This window comes from Equus asinus, chromosome 16 (assembly GCF_041296235.1).
Source record: "Equus asinus isolate D_3611 breed Donkey chromosome 16, EquAss-T2T_v2, whole genome shotgun sequence".
Taxonomy (NCBI): domain Eukaryota; kingdom Metazoa; phylum Chordata; class Mammalia; order Perissodactyla; family Equidae; genus Equus; species Equus asinus.
Genome location: NC_091805.1, coordinates 14,839,534 through 14,865,684, shown reverse-complemented (window position 1 = coordinate 14,865,684; position 26,151 = coordinate 14,839,534). Strand labels below are relative to the sequence as shown.

Sequence of the window (26,151 nt, the reverse complement as noted above, 5' to 3'; positions counted from 1 at the left end):
GCAGCAGCGTCCAGGGGCGGGAAAGAGAAGGTTAGACAGGCCTTGGCACATCAGAAGGTGGAAGAGGGTTGCTGAGAACCCACCGTGGGGAAGCAAGGACATAGCAGAAGGTGAGCCAAGGCTCCAAGACTCTAGTGCATGCTCCATTGTCCAATCAGCTTTCACTTACAACACACAAATTCAAAGATAAAATTATTAAAAATTTCAAAATGGCAGCCTCAGAGCATTAAACCCTAAGTGCAGCCTTTCTGAACATAGGATCCTGTGAGGGCACAAGTTGATGTTCCTGAAGCTGGCCCTGTACAGACAGTCTATATTTGTGTGTGGTGTGTGTGTGTGTGTTTAATTCATTTCAGTACTAGAGAAATCATACTAAAATATTTAACAGCATCAAAGTTGTATCTCAGAATAATTTAGTAAAATAAATTGATTCAAAGACTTGCCAAACTGATGTTCCTATTAGTATCCATGGTACTACTCTAGTTTTATCTTATTTTGGTTAAATTTATCAATTTAATTCTGTTTGTTTCAAGGAAAATAAGTATAAATGAGTATATTGAGTACTTTAGAACAACAGTTCTCAATCATAACGTAAACATAGTGTAAACACAAATGTGAGGTATATAGAAGAAATACCTACTTAAGGCATTATAGTAATATCTCAGTCACTTGCAATCTTACATATTTTTTAAACTAGCAAGGAAGGAGTAGAGTTACACAGCCTAGAAAGTACAACTAACTATGCTGAAACTTGTACCAAGTGCCTCATTGAGTATACTTTATGTGAATAAAAATACTTAGAAAGTGATTGTAAGGTAATACATGTAAAATACTTAGATTAATAAATACTTGTGGAATATAAATGGATATTAAGATTTTACCTGTCCCATTTCTTGTCTCAGTTGTTCAAACTCCTGTTTTTCCATCTCTAGCTTATGCTTCCGTACCTCCTCTGTTCGTCGTTTTTCTTCTTCCATTTTTTGTTTTAATAATTCTTCAAAGTTAATTTCCAGTTTTCCAGGTGTAAGAGATTCTTGAGAGATTGTTTTATACATCTCTGGGGAGTCATCATCTACTACCTATTTAAAATAATTCTTTTACCACTCTTGCCAGAATTATCCATACTAAAAAGGGATATCACTTGTAGAAACTGTGATTACTTAGATAGAAAAGTTTTGCATTGAACTAAAACCAGGAGACCTAAATTCTCTTCTAAAGTATAAAACAATAAACAAGGTAAGAATTATTAGAAAATATAAGATTAAGTTTGGCACACTCCACTTTGGTAGCCTAGGTTCACAGGTTCAGATCCCAGGCATGGACCTAGACCACTCGTCAGCCATGTTGTGGTGGTGACCCACATAAAAAATAGAGGAAGATTGGCACAGATGTTAGCTCAGGGCTAATCTTCCTCAGGAAAAAAAAAATATATATATATATATAAGATTAAGGTATTTTCTAGTTACAGAGAAATGCTGACCATCTTTTCTCCATTCCAATGAACACAAAGAAATACTGACTTTATACTATCAGTAATTTGAATTAGACAGTAAGATTTCCTAATATCGAGAACACTTTTTAGATTAAAATGAATCCCCATTCTGGCAATTAAAATCAACCATTTCTGTTAAATCATGGTTTTGTCTGAATGAATTAGATAACCCATCATGATCCCTTCATAATCAGGCAAAAAATATCACTCTTGATGCTATGATTTTATTATACTGATTTATTTATTGTCAGGCTAATTAAAAATAAATAATAATAGTTAATACTTACTTAGAGCTTCCAGGTACCATTCTAAGCACTTTATATGTATTAACTTATTTAATCCTGTAATACTATTATTAATATCCCCATTTTATAGATGAGGGAAATGAAGCACTGAAAAGTAACTTGTCCAAAGTCAACACAAATGCTAATGGCAAAGGGGGGAGTCAAAACTTGAAAAGTCTAATAAAATTATAGATAATGATTTAGCCTACTTTTTGTAATTTCATGAATTACATGTCTAGCTGCCAGTTAGTTGTGACTGTGGACAAGTTAGCTAGCTTCTCCAAGTCTGAGTTTCTTTGTCTGTGACAACTTTCATAGAGTTGTCATGAGAATTAAATAAAGTTTGGGAGTACTTAGTAGTGTGCCTGACACTACAGTATGCTACCAGATGGCAGTTTTATTATTACATTATCATTCCCTCTATACATACAGGCAATCTCTAGATTACAAATAGAAACTTTGCTTTTAAACCGTTGACTTGGAATATATTTTACCACAAAAATCAATTACCTAATTCTGTTTTTCTATCCCCTGAAAGTATATACATAAACTTCTGGCCTGAATTGTGACCCTGTGGCTGAAATAGACTTAGGAGAAAGAGAGAGGCACAGGGTTATCATTTATTCACTCCAAGTTTTATATATGAAAGCTCTACCACAGAACCAGTTCAACTCAGAAACAATGTTTATATGGTCTTACAATCCAAAAAGTACCAAAAAAATTCTTTTTATTAATATATGAGTTACTGAGCTATAATATGAAGTTACAATACTTGGCCCTGGACAAGAAAACAACATAAATGAAAAAAGAAGTTTCTCTTTCCTGATACAGAAATGTCTCTAGGAAACTAGCGTTGTGGTTTAATGCAGTTTTCCTGCCCTGCACTTTTTCCATTAGTGAATCATGGTAAAAAGGCAGTTTGGGTCTAAAAATCGGCCCCCAGAATTAGACCTCCTGATCTTCACAGCTACTTCTTGTCTACCACTTCTGAACCTTGTTTATTCTCCAAAAATTAAGTGTTTTCACAATGTTTGTAGGGTTTCTAGAAGCCATTTGTAATCAAGGATTACCTCATATTACACATAGGATAGTTTTAATATTACTTATTCGACACACATTTATAGGAAGTTTGTTATACTAGAATGCATTTCTAGTACAGCCACGTAGTTAAAGTTCTTCAAGCTCTGCTTCAGTGGCTTGGGTTCGCAGGTTTGGATCCCGGGCGTGGACCTACCCCACTCACTAGTCATGCTGTTGAGCTATCCCACATACAAAATGGAGGAAGACTGGCACAGATGTTAGTTCAGGGTTGGCTTTCCTCAAGCAAAAAGAGGAAGATTGACAATAAACATAAGTTAGCTCAGGGCCAATCTTCCTCACCAAAAAAAAAGTTTTTGTAATTTTTGGGGCCATCCCTGGTGCCTAGTGGTTAAGTTCAGCACACTCTGCTTCAGTGGCCCAGGTTCAGTTCTCAGGCATGGGCCTACACCACTCATCAGTGGCCATGCTGTGGCTGTGACCCACATAGAAAATAGAGGAAGATTGGCATAGATGCTCAGGGCAAATATTCCTCACCAAAACAAAAAACATGTTTTTGGATTTTTGCTTAAGGGAAGTAGAAAATTTTTAAGCAAAATAGTAAAGTAATCAGATTTACTTTAAAAAGAAAGAAAGAAAGATCACTCCTGGCTTTACAGAGAAGAATGGATTATAGACAAGAAAGCAAGTTAATTAGGAGTTGGCCTGAGACAAGGGATAACAGTGACCTTGATTAATAGTGGCAGTGGGAAATGGGGAAAAACTGACAGATTTTTAGAGTGATTTAGGAGGTAGAACAAATCAGACTTAGTGAATGATTTGATGTGAGGCATGAATGAGAAGGTGGAAGTGTTGAAGGCTCCCAAGTTTGTGATTTAAGCATCTGGGTGAGTGATGAAGCCAAATAAACACGTGGATAAATGTGTCTGAAACTCACCCAGACTTAGGAAGAAAGCCAGGTCACATCACTGAAGCCAATTAGAATGTGTCAAGAAGGGGATGCAGCATTCATATGTCAACTTGCTTGAAAATAAAGTTTGTCAGATAGCGGTACATTTTACAAACATTAAAATAGTATAAGAAATAAAAATTTGTGGCAGAGAGAAGTTGGGTAATAATATCCAGAAGTGATGGGTGACCATTTTGGAGAGTTAAATAATTGTGATTAAATGGCTTTGGCCATTTAATATATACCAGATGGGATGGAAATTGAAAAGAAAGAAAGAAGGAAGGAAAGGAAGGAATGAGGGAAGGCAGGAGGAAATGTGTGAAGGGAGAGGAGGGAAAGAAAGGTGGGCATAGGAAACTCCCTGCTTAGGTACTTAGTTCTGGGAAACATGCCTTCCCAGAGAAGGAAGAGAATATTCAATCCCCTATGCCAGGCACAGCAATTTAATCAGAACCTTCTCAACACTACACTGAAGTGAACACCTTTAACTGACTGGGCGCATACCATAGGAGGCTTTAAAACTTACCTGCCATCCCTACTCTTGGCTCAAATTCCAGAAATAATAGTGTATTCCCCAAAGTTTAATGATTTCTCAACATATTCTAAAATGTTGAATCCTAATGGCATTTTTCAGGTACGTTCTGTCTTACCATGCTTCTCCTTGCTTCAGCAAATGCCTTCTTTTCTTCCTCTATTCTTCTTCTGGCTTCTTCTTCTGCTTTCCTTTTTTCATCTTCTCTCCTTTGTCTTTCTATTTCTTCAAAACTGAGTTTGAGTTTACCAGGGCGGTACCCTTTAAAAATTTTTTCTGTCTCTTGGTTTTCCCCCTCCTCATTTACCTAACCAAGAAACAACTCATTACTAAGAATTGAGATTCATCAAAGACAGGAATGAATTATCAATCAAAAAGCACCAATCAGCCACCTCATACAGGAATGTTTCTTTGCCCTTAATATACTTGACCAAAATCACCTTCCTTTATAATGTCTTATATGATAAAATACTCAAATTTGGAGAAATTCCAAATAAAGATGTACTCAAGTTAAATAAAATTTTTCAAGCAAGTCAAATTTTTAAATAGATAAGATAGAGTGTTTAAAATTTTTTAAGGCATCATTTAAGAGTTCTATTAAATATTAACTCTCCCAGAACAAACATAAAACACGTGTGTGTGTGTGTACTTAAATTGAGGTTCAAGTATACCTAAACAGAATCTCTTTGGTAATAAAATAAAGTTCTCCTTTTGTAATTTTCATGGATTTTTTACTATGAACTATGGTACTTTTCCTTATACTAATCAGATAAAAGATTATCTGGAAGTCTTTTATATAAAATTCAAATTTTATGGTTTTATAGTTAAAATTCTAATTTAATATTATTCATTGAAATGATTAGATTAACTAATGATTTTTCTTTATCTTTTCATTAAATTAACCACCAGTGATATCTAAAATGTGTAGGTATTATGCAACTGTAATTACCCAAAACTAATAACATTTTCAAACAAATATCTAGAAAGTTGAAATTTTGAAGATATAGTTTTTAGAACATCATTAATAAAAGTTGGTCAAGAAATTCTGAGAGCTTTAAAAAATTATAGATGTTCCATTTTTAACTTCTTATAATGAGATTTGGAATCTGTTATTTAAATTTTATTTTTATTGATAAATTTATTAATAATAATAGTAAAAACTTTAAAGCACTTATTATATGCCAGACACTACTTCAACTGCTTTCTGTATTAACTCATTTAACAATTTAAGAAGTAGGCACAATTATTTTCACCATTTTACAAATGAAGAAACTAAGATATAGGTTAAATAATTTGTTCATGGTGACACACTTACCAAGTGGTAGATATCTGAATCCAGGCAGTGTGGTTCCAAAATCCATACTCTTAACCACTACACTATATACACTACGCTATATACATATATACACATATAATATATACAGACACACACATACATACATACTTTGTATGGCAAACTGCATATTCCATAGCAAACTAACTTTGATATGTTCAAACATTTGCAAAACTGGACTGAAACTGAGTGTACACTTATGATTAGACTTGAAAATGTGCTGCACCCTGTGTTTAAATACACTGCAGTCTGAACTAACAGAGGAAGAGAAACCAAGTTCATTGAGTAATTATTTTGCATATTTACAACAATTTATAAAAATAAAAATTTAAAGCATATTAGATAAATGTCCCCAGATGGAAACTAGAAAATAATATAAATGAATCTTATATGTTCAATATGTATACAGTTTCAAAATCAGACCCTTTTATATAGAAAATCTCCTTGAATTTATAGGATTGAACCTTATCTAAAGCCAGCTACCTTCCCTAATATTAAATGTTTTATATATGACATTTATATACTATTATATAAAGTATATATATATATCATTTATTAAATTATAAATTATGTCATTATATAGATAAACATTATATATACATGATTGTTTTACCATTTGCCGCCTTGCTTCTTCAAAAGCACGCTTCTCTTCTTCTAAACGTTGTCTTGCTTCCTCTTCAGCTTGCTTCCTCCGGTTTTCTTGTCTTTGTCTTTCCAATTCTTCAAAAGTTAGTTTCAATTTTCCAGGAGAAAGTGATTCTTTTTTAGCCTCACTTTCCAGTTCATCATCCTAAGAAAACATTATGAAAACCCATCTGTTAATCATAAAGGGAAATGCTGCTAACCAACTTAACTGCTTTGATTTGCTCCCTGACAAAAAAAAAAATTACCATGACCAACGAAAGACACTTTGCTTCCTTGAGAGATCGTCGTTGTTCTTCATATCTTATTCTTTTATCCTCTTCATATCTGACCCTTTCTTTTTCTTCTCGTTCTTTTTCTAGATCCTCGAAATTCTTTTTTATTTTTCCAGATGCTTTGTGTGATTTGCTAGGTACCACTGTTACAAGCAGTGACTCATCTCCTTCCTAATTTACAAAATAGATAATTAGCATATTTCCCCCTAATTAAAATTCAGGTTTCACAAGACTTTACCTCCATCATTGGTGAATTTCATTACATTGCCATCAGTGTTATGAAGAAGAAAAATTTATATTTTTTTACAGATTTCTATTAAATAGCTCTTTCTCTGAGTTCCCTCTACATTATGAGTTAATCTTATTGAAATCCATTGCTGACAAGGTTCAAGGAGCCTCTTCGTTCCTAGAAGATGACGTTAATACAGCTGTTTGGATAAAACTGCATGATATTATCTGAATTTAGCTATCCGTGCACTAATCCCACAAAAGGTAATGTGCATGTGAGTGTACTCTAAACCAATTTGATGGTGACTGGATTCAGTTTAAACACACAAAACAGTGTCTCCATATGATTTTTCTCTCCATGCGAGTTTTTAAATACTTAATAAAATTAGTATTTAGTGAGAGGGGGAAAAAAACAGTATTTTCAAGTGACTTATAAAACATTTATATTATAAAATGATTTGGCATTTGAGCCTATTAAAATAGTCTTAAATTTGTTGTTTTTAAAGTGCATTTTAATTAGTTCCATTACATAATCCATTGTTGCCTCTGAACTTTTTTCAAAAATAAAGAGAAGCTATAATTTGTAACACATGCTCCTAAAATAAAATTGCTTCCAATTTATGTGGCTGAAATTTTAGGCACACCATCAAATTGATTGATTTATAACTTTCTCTGTTAGTTAAAAAGGGAAAACTAAAATTTTTGTGGTTGTTGAACATTCCTTCACGGTAACAGATACTGCACTCTCTAACAGTATGTAATAACCGAAACAAACCACCAGGAACTCTGAGGAAAGAAGACAAATGATGAAAAGAAAACTGCCCTTTTAAAATGTTAGCTTTCAACAATCTCAACTATTAGTAAAAGTTCAAGAACTATATAGTCTTGGCAGAGAATCTCAAACTCAGATTTGCGTCTCTAATTTAACCATGAAAGCAAAAACATACTTTTCTTTAAAAACACTAAGCTATAGTGTTTGAAAGAGCAAAAGTATGATCTTGCTTTTGCAAAATATTTTCATCCTTTTTGTTGTTGCTATATTTATAATAAAAAGAATAAAAACTTTTAATTTTTTAATAGATTATTTGTGAATCAGATAGTTTTAGGTGAACGTTTCATTAAAGGAAATGTCCATTTACCTCTGATGCTGATTCAGTTCCCGTATTGTTTATGTCCTCAATCTATTGAATGAGAATTTCATATCATTACATTACATTGGATTTCTGCTTTTTGTTTTTAAACATACAACTGAAAAGTAGTTTAGTTGTGCTTATGGTAAATTTTCAAATTTATAATTTTTGAAATATTTTAATATTCCTCCAAATTAGCCAATTATGTCCTTTTAAATGGAGATTAAACCTTATATTAGTTTTTGCATTTTGATATCAACATCAATATCTAGGGAACAACATATTAAGAAAAAATTAAAATAAAGCCTACCTTTGTAATTCTGGAATTTGAATAATGGACCAAACTCTTATGACCTGGCTGTAAGCTTACGAAAGCAGCAATTGTTAATTAAATTAGTAATATAAACTGAGATACAGAAACATTTCTCCATTCTCTGTCTCTGCCTAACAAAAGGAAAACCTGTCATTAGTAATCAAATCATCATCATGACTATATTTTACAATATAAATACATGGCAAAAATATAACTGACAATAATAAAGTGTGGTCAAAGGAGTAGGCTTTCACATGGCTCGTTTAGAAGGGAAAATAATTCTGACATTCAAAATTGTGTACCCTATATTTTGACTAGATCTAGGTAGGAAAGGGCCTCATTCAAAAGGAGGGAGCTTTTGGCCATTTCTCATAAGAAATATCATTAGATTAATTTGAGGGGCAAGCTAATTAATGTACGTAACAAACTGAGAAATGAGAGAAGATAAGTGATTTAAATAATGCAATGTTTGAGAGTTCAGAAAGAGGGAACATAAGCAATAGGAAAATGGGAAAAGTTAGGAAGTAAAAATTCAGATTGTTTATTGTTTTAATTTGATTTTTAACACCAACGAAAGAGTCTGGAAGTAGTTTGTTCCTCACACTGTCTAAGGAAATTGTGTTGCACCTTGGCTTATACTAGGAACTGGACTGGGTCAGTTCCTATTCTTTCATCACCCCACTTTTCTATATTCTCTGTCAAGGAAGAAATAATACATTTTATTAAGATACCAAATTTCTTGAAAAATAAATTATTCTGAACAAATCATTCATTAAAAATAATCTACTTAATTGTTGTTGTTGAGGAAGATTGGCCCTGAGCTAACATCTGTTGCCAATCTTCCTGTATTTTTTGTATGTGAGCCGCTGCCACAGCATGGGCACTGATAGACAAGTGGTGTAGGTCCGTGCCTGGGAAAGAAACCCCGGGCCACTGAAGCGGAGCACACCAACTCAACCACTAGGCCACCAGGGCTGGCCTCTACTTAATATTTTAATAGTTTGTTTTTAGTAGTTTTGTTCAGAATAATTTGCTTTGTTACAGAATTATTTATTACACTGATTTGCTGTGTAAATGGTGAAGGTTTTATTGAATGATGCATTATACTAAGAAAAACTTTAATGGATCTATAATAAAATAATTACAAAATTATGTCCTTTCAAAAGCATGCTAACAATTCCTCTACAAATCACATTAATCTCTCAATAAAAGGTTCTAGGTTATATGATGAGAAGCCAGACATTGAGAGTATAGGGAAGAGAAATTCTAAATTTCTTAATCTCAAATTTCTTTTTCTTGCTGCTACAGCTTTCTCAGATTTTGATTAGCTTATGGTAAGACAGTACCCTGTACTTGGAGAGGTTTTTTTTTGTTTTTTTTTTTTTGCTTACTTCTTTGCTTATTTTAAATTATTACCAAAACAACAAAAGATAGAATTTTTTTCATTGGGTTTCAACAAACAAGGAAAAAGATGAGTTCATTTAAGTGACTATGGTGTCAGTATATCCACAGAGAACTGAGATACTCAGTTTAGGCATAGCGTTGGCTTTCAGAAGCTACCACTGAAGAGCTGCTTCTCAACTATATCTTGTGATTTATGGAAAGAAAACTCCTTCCCAAATCAACTTCCTTTTCTTCCCTTTTTTTCAACACCCCAATCCCCCACCAATATGTTCTCTTTTCTAAATTGATAGATGTTAACCTTGCCCATCAGAGTATCCTCAAAGATAACCAGATTATACTAAATTAAGATTCTCCCCCAAATTTTATTGGTCTTTGGTTCTAACATCTAGTATACAAAGTACCCCCATTTTTAATTCATCATGTGATCCTAGAATCTCAGAACTGGTAATTACCTTGAAGGTCACTCAGCTACTTTCCTGACTCAGGAATCCCTTCTATAGCATTCTTGAATATGCACTTGTACAAGTGGATTTTTCAAACAAACATTAAGAATTTTCTTGACTACCTATGTCATACTTTACCTATTATATTCAAAGATACATTAAATTTTATCAGATTTGAGCAGAAAACATATTAATTGGATTAAAGCAAATTAATTTTAAAATTAAACTTTCTATAGTTGCAAGATGAAATTACTATTAAAAGTTTATTTTGCTGTACCTACACATTCTCAAACAATTTAATAGGCCAAAAGTTTCATTAACCAGGATTATATGGCATCCTGCCATGTAGTATCAAGAGTTAGTAACCAAGTGGTTCTTTTTCATGGTTATATTTTGTTTCCATCTCTCTCTGAGTATCCTACGTCTTCATCATATTCAAACTCACCTCTTCAACACACACATAGTTTTTCTTTGAGAAACCACTACGTACATATTCAGTCCCCCGGGTTGTAATGGGTCTTAAAGTCTACTGAGCAATCAGTGCTTTTTGAAAAAGGACACAAGATTTAAAAGAAGGAGATTAACCCCGTGTGCATACCCATTATTTGCTGCCAAACACCATATATTTTAATTACATATTTTATTATATTGTATTACCTTATTGCATAATTTATATAGTTACATAGTGATATATTTTATATTTATAATATATAATTTATAATACTTATTTATTATAATTGTATTCCCTTGTGAAATTTCATTGCAAAATGAATACTAATCTTTGATGACTGGAGGTGGCAGAGGTAAAATATATACCATCCTTTCCTCAGATAAAGAGGTACAAAGTAATACAATATAGGAAATTCCAATTCTTTTCTATAATTCATCTGGCATGTCATTATTTGCCAGCATACAAGTGGCTATTCATGTCTTGGAAGTGGTTATTTGCAAAGTCTGGGGTAAATAAATTTCTTTGACATGCAAGTATAGCATATGCTTTGCCTTCTTTGTCACTTTTCTTTTTATAAACGTAGTGGAAACTGAAAGGAGCATAGCAAATAGATTTAAGGCACTTAAAGAGGAGGCAAAAAAAGTCAAGTACAATTCACAATTAAAATGTTTTTTAAAGAGACAACATACTGTGAAGACTATGTTAGGATATTTGTTAAAATATTGATGAGAGAAGGAGAAACTAAAATGGTTTCATGACATTTTATCTATATATAATATTATCTAGGTAAAACATTAAGTATTTATAGCCCTCTTACTTTGTACCAGGCACTTTTCTAAGTGCTTTGCATTTATTAACTCATATAATCTTATTAATAATTCCGGGAGATAAATACCATTATCATCTCATTAAGCTCAATACATTGATCATCTTTTTTTTTTTTTTTTTTTTTTAAGATTTTATTTTTTCCTTTTTCTCCCCAAAGCCCCCCGGTACATAGTTGTGTATTCTTCGTTGTGGGTTCCTCTAGTTGTGGCATGTGGGACGCTGACTCAGCGTGGTCTGACGAGCAGTGCCATGTCCGCGCCCAGGATTCGAACCGTCGAAACACTGGGCCGCCTGCAGCGGAGCGCACGAACTTAACCACTCGGCCACGGGGCCAGCCCCTACATTGATCATCTTTTTGATCTTACAGTGTATACCAGATTGAAGTACATAAACAGGATAACTGTCTTCTGTCATGTTTTCAACTGTATACTACAGATAATTTATAACATAAGTATCAATATATTAAAGAAATTTTGTGAATTGATCAGTTCTCAATAAAATGCAATTATGACTATTAGAACTTCAAGTTTCTACGTCATTATAATGACTAATAATTTTGAGAGATTAATGTTTTCTGGAAATTAGATCAGATTCTTGAGTATTTTAAAAATACTTACCAGCCTCTTAGTACTCATGCTCTGATCTAAAAATATATGGGAATTCTCAGTTCATTAAGATACTATGTAAAATCATACTACTACTTTTCTCTCTTCTAATTTGTCCTCTGTGGCTATGGACAAGTTATAGCTATATGAAGGAAATGACTGTCACACATTTCTCCCCTCTCCTACTCCTGTCCCCAACTTTAAAAAAAGTTAACAAGCTAGCTAATAATACCATTATTAAATAAAATGATTTAATTTGTTTCAAATTCTTGATTAGGAAGATATCCTAATTACACCTTGGTGCTTTATAATAACCAAAAAGTATTTACTGATTGCTATTAAAAGACCAGCATCTTGTTAGATGCTTGTGGATAGTTTATGTATGAAATTGCCCTACTTCTTTGTAAAATCCTCTAACATGTCAGGAAAAATAAGGAGTGTGGACACTGTAAGGAACGTGGACAGAATGGTAAGATGGTAAAGAAGAAAAGTCATCTCAGTATTCAACCTTAAAATAGGCACATTCTGCCCTTATCCTTCTAGGCATTTGACATTAAATATTTGTGCTTAAGATCTTGTTTTCGAGATAGCAGCTATTTAATAGGTCTATGTTATATTAAAATATTTTCATTAGGCAACATACTGATTAGTTTTACTCTGTAAAATTAGTTTCTGAAGCAAATAACAATTTAACATTTAGTGTGTACCTGCTCAGCCCTTTTTGCTAATTCACGTTGTATCTTCCTCTTTTCTAACATATCCTGTTCAATTCTGCGTTTTCGCTCCTCCTCCGTTCTCTTCCTTTGTTCCTCTTGTCTTTGCTTCTCCATTTCAGCAAATTTACCTTTCACGGTTCCTAAGAATGTATGAAACATGTCTGATATTTTGCTATGTTTCCTTTTTTGCAATTTAATTTACAACTTACCCCTCAGGTTTCTTACCTGTTAGCTTTGGGACATAGGCCTTTTCTACTTTAGAAGATACCTCTTCATCATCAGAAGCAAGCATTTCTTTAATCTAGATGGTTACATAAATTAATATGAACATGTCCAAAGTTTAGACTAAGTCATATTATATGCAGAGTTTGAAATTAGTTTATAACTACAGAAAATTATTTTATAGTTAATATGAAATGTGATTAATGTGAATAATTAAATTAAAAAGATGAAAATGAGTATTTGCATAACAATAAAGTAAAATAAAATAACCTCCTGCTTTCTCCTGTTCCATTCTCTCTCTCTAATATATTGTTCTTTTCTTCTTTGCTTTTCGTCTCTAGATCTCCTTTGATTTCTTTCTTCCCTGGCTCTCTGCATGGCTTCAAACTTATCCTTTATATCACCCTTGCCAAGTTTTGGCACATAGGATTTTTGGATAGGTTTAGATGAAGAAAGCAGAATCTTCGTTAGAAGAAAATAAAGAAAAGAAAGTTAAAAAAAATAAGATAAGAGGAAATTAGGTAAAGACAGAGCAGAATAAGCAATATAAGAAATACTTATTGAAACAGAAAATAGAAATGAATTCAAAACCTTTATTTGTACCATCAGAATCTGATTAGATACATTCTAAATCCAAGTATGAAAAATGAAATTACGGAAAACATGAGAGTAAAAATTTTATTAATAAATAGTAAAGAAGTCCCATTTTGTAGATGTGTTTTACTGAAGCTTAAGACTAGTAAAATATAAAAATTGAATACTGGATTCTAATTTAAAACAACCTGTATTTTAGTGACCTACTCCACTATTAAAGATTCAGAGTTTACATCACTTGCTTAAAGGACACGGAGACTAATTTCAATAAATTTGATGAAGTAGAAAACAAAGCAAAAGTTTAGGCTTTAAAATTTAAAGGCTAATTCACACATTAACATTCTTGCTTGCTTCCACATCTAACATGAGCCAAAGTGGAGGCCAGACCTTTACGTCTCATTTGTGGCTGAAGTGCGCCAGGGTCTTCGTGCACAAGCAGCGATTTATGCTGTTGCTCCTTCTATCCTGCCCATCTAGAGCTTCTTTAAACCAACATTTTGAATGCGTAAGATGGCTGTATCATTCCAAGTAGGATGAGCTCTACGAGGAAAATTCCCAAATGGCAATAGAGCTTCCCAAAGAAGGAAGGCTCTGGTAAAAGACTGGAGAAAAGATTTTCCTCTAGTCTAAAACCAGGAAAGCATATTATTTTCATCTTTTGAAAATTAAGCTGATCTCTAAAAGAAGTTTCAATAAATAAAACTTCAGTGCCTCAGAACACCAAACATTCTCCCCTAGTGATAAAGACAAATTTTTAAATTAATTTGTGGCATACCCAGCCTCTATCTTATTTTCTACTTATGGTGTCATTGTTCATTTAAGGTTTTTTAAAGTTTATAATTTTGGGGTGTCAGAAACTGAGGTCCCCTTACTACAACTCTCAGTAACTACAGTCAAGAACCAGAAAAAGGCCAAGAGAATTGCAGCTGCTGGAAGAAGGATCCTGGCCTGAGAGTGAATTATCACTTTCTCCTAAGAGTATGCATCAAATCTGGTTTTTTAATACTAAAAAAAAAAACTCCTAAGACTTATCAAGATATTAAATTCTAAAGATGGTAGCCATTTCACTATCATTCACAAATAATCATGCTTCCTAGATTAGAATCCAGTGAAATGAAATGAAAATACCGCACTCAAGACCAGCCTGTGAATTTTATCTTTTCTTATGTTTTACATCTTCACACTGTTATCATGAACTTCTGAATATGACCTTTCCACCAAACAACTGCCTTTTCACCAATTCTGCAGTCAATCTCACATTTCCTCCATTTTTTTTTTAACTTTTGAGACTTACCTCAGCTTTTTGGGAAATATCATTCATGTTTGCTCTTGGGTGTGGTCTTGGGGTGATTATGAAGCTTTGTATATCTTTGCACCTGAAAAAATGTATTAGTCTTGAATAAGAATTTTTAATGACAGTTTTTTAATATGCTATGTATTATTGTGAACAGAAATAGCATGTTAATTGCTCCTCGAAACATACTGATATAATCTAGGCAAGTAACAAATTGTGATAACCCTTAGCTCCTTTTTCCAAGATACAGGGTATTGAAGGTACGAGGCTCATGGTGTTACAAGATCCTTGTAAGATTATGGGCCAGAATAGCTTGGTGAACATATCAAGTGCACTTGCAAAGAAAGTGTATTCTGCAGTTATTGGGTGTATTATTCTATAAATATCAACTAGGTCGAGGTGGTTGATCCTGTTATTTGGATGTTTTATGTCATTACTAAATATTTTGGGGGGGCGCCTAGTTCTTCTATCAGTTTTCAACTAAATGGAACTATTTCTTCTTTTAATTCTGTGATTTTTGTTTCACGTAATTTCAAGCTCTTTTAAGTGCATTTACATTATGACTGTAATATGTTCTTTTTGAATTGACCCTTCCATCAGTATGAAATTTCCCTCCTCTTACTTCACTGTTTTAAATTCTTCTGATATTAAAATAGACATAACTTTCTTAAGTTTACTTTGCATGGTATATAATTTTCTACCCATTTACTTTCAACCTATCTATATCTTTATATGTAAAGTATATCTCTTGGACACAGCATATAATTGGTGCTTGCTTTTTAAAAAATCAGTTCTGGGGCGGGCCTGGTGGTGCAGTGGTTAAGTTCACACGTTCGGCTTCTCGGCGGCCTGGGGTTCGCTGGTTCGGATCCCGGGTGCGGACATGGCACTGCTTGGGAAGCCATGCTGTGGTAGGCATCCCACGTATAAAGTAGAGGAAGATGGGCATGGATGTTAGCTCAGGGCCAGTCTTCCTCAGCAAAAAGAGGAGGATTGGCAGTAGTTAGCTCAGGGCTAATCTTCCTCAAAAAAATAAATTAAAATAAAATTAAAAATCAGTTCTGATAATATCTGTCTTTTAGTTGCAGTGGTTACCAAATTAATGTAATTATTTAATGTAATTATTTATAGGCATGGACTTAAGCCTAACATTTTACTGATTGTTTCTTGTTTGCCCTCTCTTCTTTTGTTCCTCTATTATTCTTTTCCTTTCTATTTCTAGATTAATTGAATACTTTTTAGAATTTTATTTATGACTTTAAAAAAAATTCTACCAGCTTTACTAAGGTATAATTGATGTACAATAAACTACATTCTTTTTTCTTTTTTTGAGGAAGATTAACCCTGAGCTAACATCTGCTGCCAATCCTCCTCTTTTTGCTGAGGAAGACTGGCCCTGAGCTAACATCCATGCCCATCTTCCTCTATTTTATATGTGGGACACCTGCCACAGCATGGCTTGATGAGTGGTGTGTAGGTTCGTGCCCAGGATCTAGGCTGGCCCCTAAACTACACTTTTTAAAACTGTACAATTTGATAAGTTCTGACATATGTATTGTACCCATGACACCATCACCACAATCAAGATAATGAATATATACATTACCCCCAAAAGTTTTCTCAGACTCTTTACCTTCCTCTTCTTCTTGCCTCTCCCACCCCCAACCCCTGGCAGATATGCTTTCTGTCACTGTAGATTAGTTTAAATTTTCTGCATATGGAATCATATAGTATGCACTCTAATGTCTGGTCTCTTTCACCCAGCATGACTATTCTGAGATTCATCCAGGTTATTGCAAATATCAACAGTTCATCCCTTTTTATTACTGAATATTATTCCATTGTATGAACATACCACAATTTGTTAACCATTCATCTATTGATGGACATTTGGGTTGTTTCCAGTTACTATTATAAATAAAGCTGCTATGAATACTCATGTACAAGTCTTTGTGTGGACATATTTTTTTTATTTCTCTGGGATAAATAAAGTACAATGACTAGGCCTTATGGTAGATTTATGTTTAACTTGGTAAGAAACTACCAAACTGTTTTCGAAGTGGTTGTACCATTTTATCTTCCCACCAATAGTGCATGAGAGTGACACTTTTTCTATATCCTCACCAACACTTGGTATAGTCTTCTTAATTTTAGACATTCTAAAGGTATATAGTGACATCACATTATGGTTTTAATTTACATTTCCATAATAACTGATGATATTAAACATCTTCTCATGTTTCTTTTCTACCTGTAAATATTCTTTGGTGTAAGTATCTGTTCATATCTTTTGCCCATTTTATTACTGGGTTGTTTATTTGCCCATTATTAAATTTTGAGAGTACTTTATATATTCTGGATAGAAGGCCTATATCAGATGTATAATTTGCAAAGATTTTCTCCCAGTCTTTCACGTGTCTTTTCATTTTCTTAGCAGTATCTTTTGAAGAGCAGAAGTTCTTTATTTTGACAAAGTCCATTTTATCAATTTTTTCTTTTATGGTTTGTGCTCTCGGTGTTGTACTGGCCTAAGTCACAATCAAGAAGAACTTATCCTACATTTTCTTCTAGAAGTTTTATAGTTTTAGGTTTTGCATTTAGGTCTTTGATCCATTTTGAGTTAATTTTTGTATATGGTGCAAATTCATTTTTTTGCATATGGATAACAATTTTTCTAGGATCATTTATTGAAAAAATGTATCCTTTCTCCAGTAAAATGCTTTTGTACCTTTGTCAAAAATCAATTGACCATACATGTGTGGGTCTACTTCTGGACCCCCCATCCTGTTCCATCAATCGATTTGTCTCCCTTGATGCCAATACCACATTGTTTTTCTCTTTTTTTTTTTTTTAACTATAGTCACCATGCCACAGTCTGGACTAGTATACTTAATAATGGGGCTTGAGAAAGGTAGCGTAACTCTGACTGTGTTCTTTTTCACAGTTGTTTTGGCTATTCTAGGTCCTTTGTATTCACACAGAAATTTTAGAATCAGATTGTCATTTTCTGTGAAAATGCCTGCTGAGATTTTGACTGGGATTGCATTGGATCTGTAGATGGATTTGGGGAGAACTGACATCTTAATAATATTGAGTCTTCTGATCTATGAACACAGTATACCTCTCCATTTATTTACTTCTCCTATATTTTTTCTCAGAAATGTTTCATCATTTTCAGTGTGCAGATCTTTCACATCTTTTGTGAGATTTATCCCTAACTAATTTCAAATTTTTGATGCTACTATAATTGGTGGTGTTTTTTAGATTTCAATTGATGATTGTTTGTTGCTAGCATATAGATATATATTTTTGTATTCTGACCTTATATCCTGCTACCCTGCTAAAGTAACTTCTTAGTTCCATCGGGTTTTTTGGAGATTCCATCAGATTTTCTACATAGACAATTATATCATCTGTGAACACAATTCTACTTTTTCCTTTCCAATCTGGATGTGTTTTGTTTCTTTTTCTGGCCTGATTGTACTAGCTAGAACCTTCAGTACAATGTTAAATAGAATTAGAGAGAGCAGACATCTTTGCCTTCTTCCTGATCTTAGGGGGGAAATGTTCAGTCTTTCACCATTAAGTATAATTTTAGCTACAGATTTTTCTTAGATGCCCTATATCCGATTACATTGCTGTCTACTTTTACGGTGCTGGAGTGATGTCAGGAATGGATGTTGGATTTAATCTAATTTCTTTCTGTGTCTATTGAGATAATCATATGGTTTCTATTTTTACTATGGTGAATTACATTAATTTATTTTCAAATGTTAAATCAACTTTACATTCCTAGGATAAGCTTCATTTGATCATGTTGCATTATCCTTTTAACATACAAATAAATTCAATTTGATAAAATTTTGCTAAGAAATATTGCATCCATGTGTATGAGGGACATTGATCTCAATGTCCTTTTTATTTTTATACAGTTTTATTTATACAGTTTTTTATTTATTTTTATTTATTTATACAGTTTTATTTTCCTGTAATGTCTGCTTTTGCTAACAGAGTAATACTTCTCTCACAGAATGAGTTGGGAAGTATTTCCCCTTCGTTAATTTTCTGTAAGAGTTCACGGAGAACAGGTATTATTTTTTCCTTAAATGTTTGTAAGAAGTTCCCAGTGGAACCATCTGGAGCTAAAGTTTTCTTTGTGGGAGGAGACAATATGATGAGGTGGGTGGGACATTATTCCATGTAATTATTAACAAGGTCCTAACTTTTGTTGTTTAGTGGGTCTGTGGGTGTTTATTACTTCATTAACAATAATTACCTAATAAAACAGGCCATGCATGGATGAGAGCATCATTAACTAGGTTTATGAGTCATCTAATTCTATGAGTCTGAGATGAAAATAACAAAGAGCTCCAGTCCTGTTCTTTTCCCTGAGCTATTGTATCAAATCTAGAGTTACCAATAGATATTTCTTGTATAACCAACAAAACCTACCCTGTGTTCTCATAGCTTCTCAAACCTTAGTGTTATTTCTGGTTCATTCTTCTATATCTCCTAAATTTGTCAAGATTTGTGAATGTTTTTTTCAGACTTGTTCTTATATATTACTTCACTATTTCCACTGCCCCCATACTAATACAGGCCTTCATCACCTCATGCTTTGATTGCCAGAATTTGATAATCAGCCCTAAATCCAAATTCCAACCCTACTGCTTCCTAGTTAGGATTAGATGAGAAAACCTATGTGAAAAACTCTAGAATAACACCTAACATTAGTTAGATAATTTCATCACTCATGGTCTTCATCACTACAATTTACCATCTTCAGTAAAAAACTATACTTCTCTGCTAGTGAGCATATATTAGCATAGTGTTTGTGTAATTTGAAAGAGTGATGCCAAAGGGTATGAGGAAAATTTGAGCAATCTCACATGAGATTATAAGGATTGATAAATTTTAGCTGAATTAATTGGCCAGAGAGAACTTCAAGATGCCTTTTTTTCCTGGTGAAATGAAAGCAAATTGAGTGGCTTGGTGACAGTGAAGAATTAGCCTGTCAAGAGTAGTCCTGGAGAATAAATGAATTAGGCAGCCCTCTTTGTCTAATTTTTTTAAAATCCTCAGGTTATATCTTGACTTATTTATATTTTCAGAATAAAATAATATTGACTTTTTAAATTTAGTATGAGAAAAAAATACTTAAAATAGTTTTTTAAATGTTGTTTCAGTATTCTGAGCTCTCAATTTGAAAGTTTGTGAAAATTCAAACAGTACTAACCTTAACTTTTTTGGTTAAAATATAAGCAAGTGATCCCTTGCTGATAGTTTTCTCTGTTCTGCATTTTGAGGATAAAAAAGCTGTAGCAAAATAAGTTTATTAGCTTTTTGTTTTAGGGAATTGTTTTTTTTTTAAAGATTTTATTTTTTCCTTTTTCTCCCCAAAGCCCCCCCGGTACATAGTTGTGTATTCTTCGTTGAGGGTTCTTCTAGTTGTGGCATGTGGGACGCCACCTCAGCGTGGTCTGATGAGCAGTGCCATGTCCGCGCCCAGGATTCGAACCAACGAACCACTGGGCCGCCTGCAGCGGAGCGCGCGAACTTAACCACTCGGCCACGGGGCCAGCCCCTAGGGAATTGTTTTTTAAGGTGTAGATTAAAAACCAATAGGACTCATATCTCTTAAATAGTTTTATGTTAGAGAAAAAAAATTCAAAATCAAGCAGATAAATATTTATAGGATTCCTTTACAGATAATTTAAATAAGTGTGACTCTGGGGCCAGCCCGGTGGCCAAGTGGTTAAGTTTGCGCGCTCTGCTTTGGTGGCCGGTTTGTTTTGCCGGTTTGTTTTGCTGGTTTGTTTTGCCGGTTTGGATCCTGGGCACAGACATGGCACCGCTCATCTGGCCATGCTGAGGCGGCGTCCCACATAGCACGGCCAGAGGAACTCACAGCTGGAATGTGCAACTATATACTGGGGGGCTTTGGGGAGAAGAAGAAGAAGAAAAAAAAGGGTTGGCAGCAGATGTTAGCTCAGGTGCCAATCTTTAAAAAAAAAAAAGTGTGACTCTGTCTGGTAGAACAACAGTGTATTTCAGTTGCTAACGCAGTTGTCTTTCTGTGCTAAACCAATGTCAACGTTTGGTTTATTAACTTCACAGGAAAGAACTCTGTTCCAGAGTCATTGTTTGTATTGTCTGATCTAAACCCACTGTCTCTGTAATACATCCTTTGATCACAATATGAATAAAATTATGATGATAATAATCCAAGCTAACACTTATTGAGCCTTTACTGTGTGCCAGGTAATATGCCAGGTGGTTAACAAGCATTATTTCATTTACTCCCCACAATAATCCTTTAAGGTAAATACTATTAACACTCTCTCAAAAAAATTTCCAAACCCAGTAATTTAAAATTCTTAAAATATTAACATGAGAATAATGTCTCAGAGTTTATCTAATAGGATTTGAAGTCTTCTGTAAATTGTTACAGATGGGAAAACTGAGACTTAGAACTAAGGCAAGTATTACTTGCCCAAGACCACACAACTAACGAGTGGTGGACATAGGATGAAAACAGGCTGTCTGACTCCAGAGTCTGCATTCCTACCCATCGTATTATGCTGATACCAAGAAAACAGTACAACTGTGTGTGTGGGAAAGGGGAATACCAATCAGCTCATAAGGTTTTACCTCCTGGTGTAATCAACAGAAACTTTAATCCAATTATTTCAGAACCACAATTCTGAGCAACAGAAGTATGTTGGAGGCCAAAAAGGCATGATTGATAGTACTCTCTACATTTAGTGAATTTGTAATCTTTAGCTGGCAACTGGCAGTAGAACATGGTGCTGGTGAGAAACACGTATTTTGCCCATGTGAGCAGCACAGAGTTTTATTTAAGGAAGTATATTTCCTTTTAAATTGATGACATGCTAGCAGTTACTCTTGGAATTACTTGGAGTTAAGCAGAACACAGAGTTAGGTTATTAAATGATTCTCAGGTACTGAATGAAACGCAGCTCTATCTCAGCTGGTTGTGGTTTAGAATTTATTTAGTGAACTCATTCATGTGTGATAAATCAGGGACTGTTTTAGTCTGTGATTTTTGAAGTGCCCAAGTCAGCGACATGCAAGTAGCACACCTATTGTTGGAATTAGTGATTGTGAAGAATCAAGTAACAATATTCACATGTATGTCATTCTCTTGATTAACAAACATACTGATCCATCTCATCATTTTGCTAAATTGCCAAGAGTACAGAAGGTTTCTGAATTTCTTATCTAACAGAACATTACTGAACAATGGACTCCTAAAGTAGCCAAATTCACTTTTAGTTGTACAATGACAGCGAGAATTTTGGTTTTATGAAGAGGCTTTTTAAAGTATTAACTGATTCCAACAAAGTCATGACATGGGTTCTGTGAAATGTTCAAAAATTTGTTGAATGTCACACATCTTACTCAATCTCAACACTAAACTCATCAAGGAAGTTCCTTTGGAAGGGAGTCACAGACAGTGACCTTCAGCCAAGGAAGGGAGCCATAATGCTCTCTAAACTGCAGCTGAAATTTTCCAGTTTCCTTAAATCCTCTCCTTTCTCTCTCCTACTACCCTCTCTCCATCCTCCCTCCACAATGTCCTAAATACTCATGCCCTCTCTCCCAGAAGGGCACAATCACCTTCAACTCTGCCAAAACTGCCTTCCTCTCTTATATCAGCCACTAGGGACCATGCCTTGGACTAAAGAATAACTCCTCAATATCTAAATGACCATAATTTTATGTGGTGCAACGTGTATTATGAAATTTACAAATTCAGAACAAATGGCATATACAAGTTCAATCTTGTCATAACTTTTCATAAGCCCTCTGTCATACAAAAATTTACAAACCCATGTATTTTTACATTTGATAAAAGATTAATACAAATATGTAAATTGAAATCTTCCAAAATATTCTACCATAACTTTTGTTGCTTAAGGACCTTTGTAGCAAAATATTCAGAATTAAAGGGGCTGGCCCCGTGGCCGAGTGGTTGGGTTCATACACTCCACTGCAGGCGGCCCAGTGTTTCGTTGGTTCGAATCCTGGGCGCGGACATGGCACTGCTCGTCAGACCACGCTGAGGCAGCGTCCCACATGCCACAGCTAGAAGGACCCACAACGAAGAATACACAACTATGTACCGGGGGGCGTTGGGGAGAAAAAGGAAAAAAATAAAATCTTTAAAAAAAAAATATTCAGAATTATAAGTATATCCTAATGATAATTTCTCAGTTAATTGTTGATTTTTCAAACACATTAAGAAAACAGTGACAGTGGAAAAAGCACTGGAGTTAGAGCCAGAAAACTTGCATTAGAGTTTCTGTTTAGGTCATTTCTTAGAGGTATGGTCTCGGACAAACCAGTTAACTTTTGTGATCTTCAGTTTTATATGTAAAATAGGCATAATAATGCTTTTCTCATTATATTACCAAATAAAACGGACAGTTCCCTTCTTCTGAACGTCACTGCTACATCTGACACTCCGTCACTCCTTCCTTCTTGAACTCCTCCTCACTCGGCTCCAGGACGCCATTCTCTCCCTGTTCTTTCACGTCTCTGACCGTTCCTGCTTTGCCTCTCTCCACTTCTTGGATGTTGTTTGCCCCCACATTTCCATCTTTGCCCTTTTCTTCTCACATTACACCTTTTCTTCAGCGATTGAATACACTTTGGGAGTTTAAATTACTTCTGTAGCCTCATCTCTCTCCACACCACTCTCCCGCTCTGTCACCCATACTGACACACTGGCACATCTCAAGCCTTTGCACAGCTGGCTCCCTCAGCTTAACGTTCTACCATTCCCTTATTCTCTTAGCTACCTCCTACTCATCCTTTAGTTTTTAGGTTAATTGTCTCTTTTCTCCAGGAAACCTTCCTTGACCCCAAAAGACTGGGTTAAGTGCTCCTCCTGTGTGTGGCCCTAGCATCCCCATGTTTACCCCGATTGTAGCATTTACCAGAATGTACGGCACTGATCCACTTTCTTCACCACCTCCTCTGTCAGAATGCGAACTCTTTTGAGAGTAGAGACTGTATTTTACACACCATTGTATCCATAGCACTTAGCGTGTGCCTGGCTTATAGAAGACATATATAATAACTGTTTACCGACTAAGTAAATCCTGCCAACTTCAAGGTGAAGCATTTTATAAACAGTTAAGGATTGTCTGGATGTAATGTATGATTATCATTATGATTATCATTATGCAAGAATACGATACAAATAGAATACACCATTCATTACACAAATATTTATTAAGTATCTACTGTGTGCCAGGCACTCTGCTAGACATTGAGAAATACAGCACTGAAGAGACAGACACTCCCCCTATTCTCATGTTGTTAACAGAATCTGGGCCAAAACTCTCAACAGAAGCCTTGGAACAGGATTTTAGTGGTCCAGTCTGCTTTGCCATCTGCAGACACAGGTAGGGTTCTAACATCGACAGTTGGTACGGAATTGAGAGGCAGCATACACCATACCCCAACCTTCCAGTTAGACGCCTAAGATCAACAACTTCCACTCTCAGTCCCCATTTTGTACTTCTCTTACTTCCACCCACACTTTCATCTGTACATCTGCTAGACTTTATGCTCCTTTCGCAGATTACAGAGGATTAGTTCCTCTGAGGTGCCCAGCTCAGGCCTGTTAAATGATAAATTATAGTTTAAAATAAACCCCAAAAGTCATCATGGAAGGATTTTCAATATCCATGTAGTAATCATAAAAACTAAGAAGTCTAAAAGATCTCATTCCTTTGACTCAACGTTTACTCCCTTAATAAACTGTCTGTACTGTATTTTTAAATCTGCTGTTGGACATTTACAGAGGATTTTTTTTTTTTTTTTGAGGAAGATTAGCCCTGAGCTAACATCTGCCACCAATCCTCCTCTTTTTCCTGAGGAATACTGGCCCTGAGCTAACATCCGTGCCCATCTTCCTCTGTTTTATGTGGGACGCCTGCCACAGCATGGCTTGAGAAGCGGTGTGTAGGTCCACACCTGAGAACCAAACTGGCGAACCCCAGGCCACCGAAGCAGAACATGCGAACTTAACTGCTGTGCCACCGGGCCGGCCCCCACACTTACAGAGGACTTTTAAATTACTCTCTTGGAAACATATTCTTAAATTCCAAATATCCATTCAATCTTTGACTCATTTTATCATCTCCTCCCACTTTCATGCTTTTTACACGTATTATTAGTCAACGTTTCACTTACTAGGCTATAAACTCATGTGGAATTCGCTGCTTTATTTAGCACAGAGGCCCCAGGCCTTCCTTCTATTTTATACAGTTATGCTTACCAGAAATACTATTATATATTTAGTATCATACAAATACTATTGACTTATGCTTACCAGAAATACTATGTATATATTCAGTATTCATATGTATCACTATCATTTTGATTAACAGACTTAAAAAATGAGAAACTATAAAATTCAAAATACTCACTTTAAAAGTTTTCTCTCCTTCAGAATCCTGACTAACACTTTCAAATTATCAAATCTTTTCAGTAGGCACCAGAATCCAAATGTGGCAGGGACACAAAGTTACCTCAGTTGCTACTGGGAAGCTAAATTAACCGTTTCTTCAGAGCTCTTCATGATTTTAAGTATACATAATTAGTAAAATGAGGTTTATAAAGTTCCAGAGTAACTTCTAGCCATGATTCTTTTGATTTCTAACAGTCACAGCTCGCCATTCTTTGTGCCTTCATCCAGGCCTAGCAGGCTGTCTGCTCAACCACTGCCTTCTCTCTCCCTCTCTCTCTCGTCTATGCCTCCAGCTCAGAGGATGTCAACTGCAGCGCATCAGAACTCTCATCTGCCTTGTCAGGCCTTCTGCAGGTTCCCTCGGTCCTTCTGGTTTCCCTTGTCTCCTCCCATTCCTTCAACCTCCCATCTGGACAAATGTATTCAATAGCCTGTTTCCACCTCCAAGATGATTTTTTAGCCGCTTCCTTACCAATGAAGTATTTTCCAAAACTAATTATAATAGAAATGGCGATTTTCTCCACTTCACCCTGAGCATGGATGTTTTTCCCCTTCAGTCCCTGACACCTCTAAATGTGTTTAGGTTTCTAGGTGTATCCAGCATAAACTTAAAAAATTTTTATATTGTTAAACATCGTAGACATATCAGTCTTATCTATCTCTATTTAATTTTCATTATGGAAAATTTCAGACATATACAAAATTAGAGAGACTAATATAATGAACCCCCATATACTCATCACAAAGCTTCAACAATTATCCACTTTTTCCATTGTTTTCAATAATTACAAAGTCTGTTTCATTTATTTTGTGCAACATCTACTGCAGGATAAGACACAAATATTTTATAGATGCTTTAAATCCTAAGCACTAT

General features: G+C 34.7%; 1 protein-coding gene across 11 annotated transcripts in view; it reads right to left on the bottom strand.

Moving 5' to 3' along the window:
• Positions 1 to 26,151, bottom strand: part of NEXN (nexilin F-actin binding protein) — a 43,838-nt gene that overhangs the window by 8,677 nt on the left and 9,010 nt on the right. For 2 of the 11 annotated variants that reach the window (XM_014849710.3, XM_044748993.2), the window contains exons 3-11: positions 14,774 to 14,855; positions 13,156 to 13,347; positions 12,889 to 12,964; positions 12,655 to 12,803; positions 7,913 to 7,954; positions 6,519 to 6,716; positions 6,242 to 6,418; positions 4,414 to 4,602; positions 882 to 1,079 (exon numbers count right to left, since the gene is read on the bottom strand). In XM_014849710.3, the coding sequence (XP_014705196.3) occupies positions 882 to 1,079; positions 4,414 to 4,602; positions 6,242 to 6,418; positions 6,519 to 6,716; positions 7,913 to 7,954; positions 12,655 to 12,803; positions 12,889 to 12,964; positions 13,156 to 13,347; positions 14,774 to 14,800 (1,248 nt within the window). In that variant the 5' untranslated portion in view covers positions 14,801 to 14,855. Of the gene's footprint in view, positions 1 to 881; positions 1,080 to 4,413; positions 4,603 to 6,241; positions 6,419 to 6,518; positions 6,717 to 7,912; positions 7,955 to 12,654; positions 12,804 to 12,888; positions 12,965 to 13,155; positions 13,348 to 13,866; positions 14,020 to 14,773; positions 14,856 to 26,151 lie in introns of all 11 variants that reach the window. The other 9 variants (XM_014849747.3, XM_044748997.2, XM_070486653.1 and 6 more) reach the window with 8 other exon arrangements.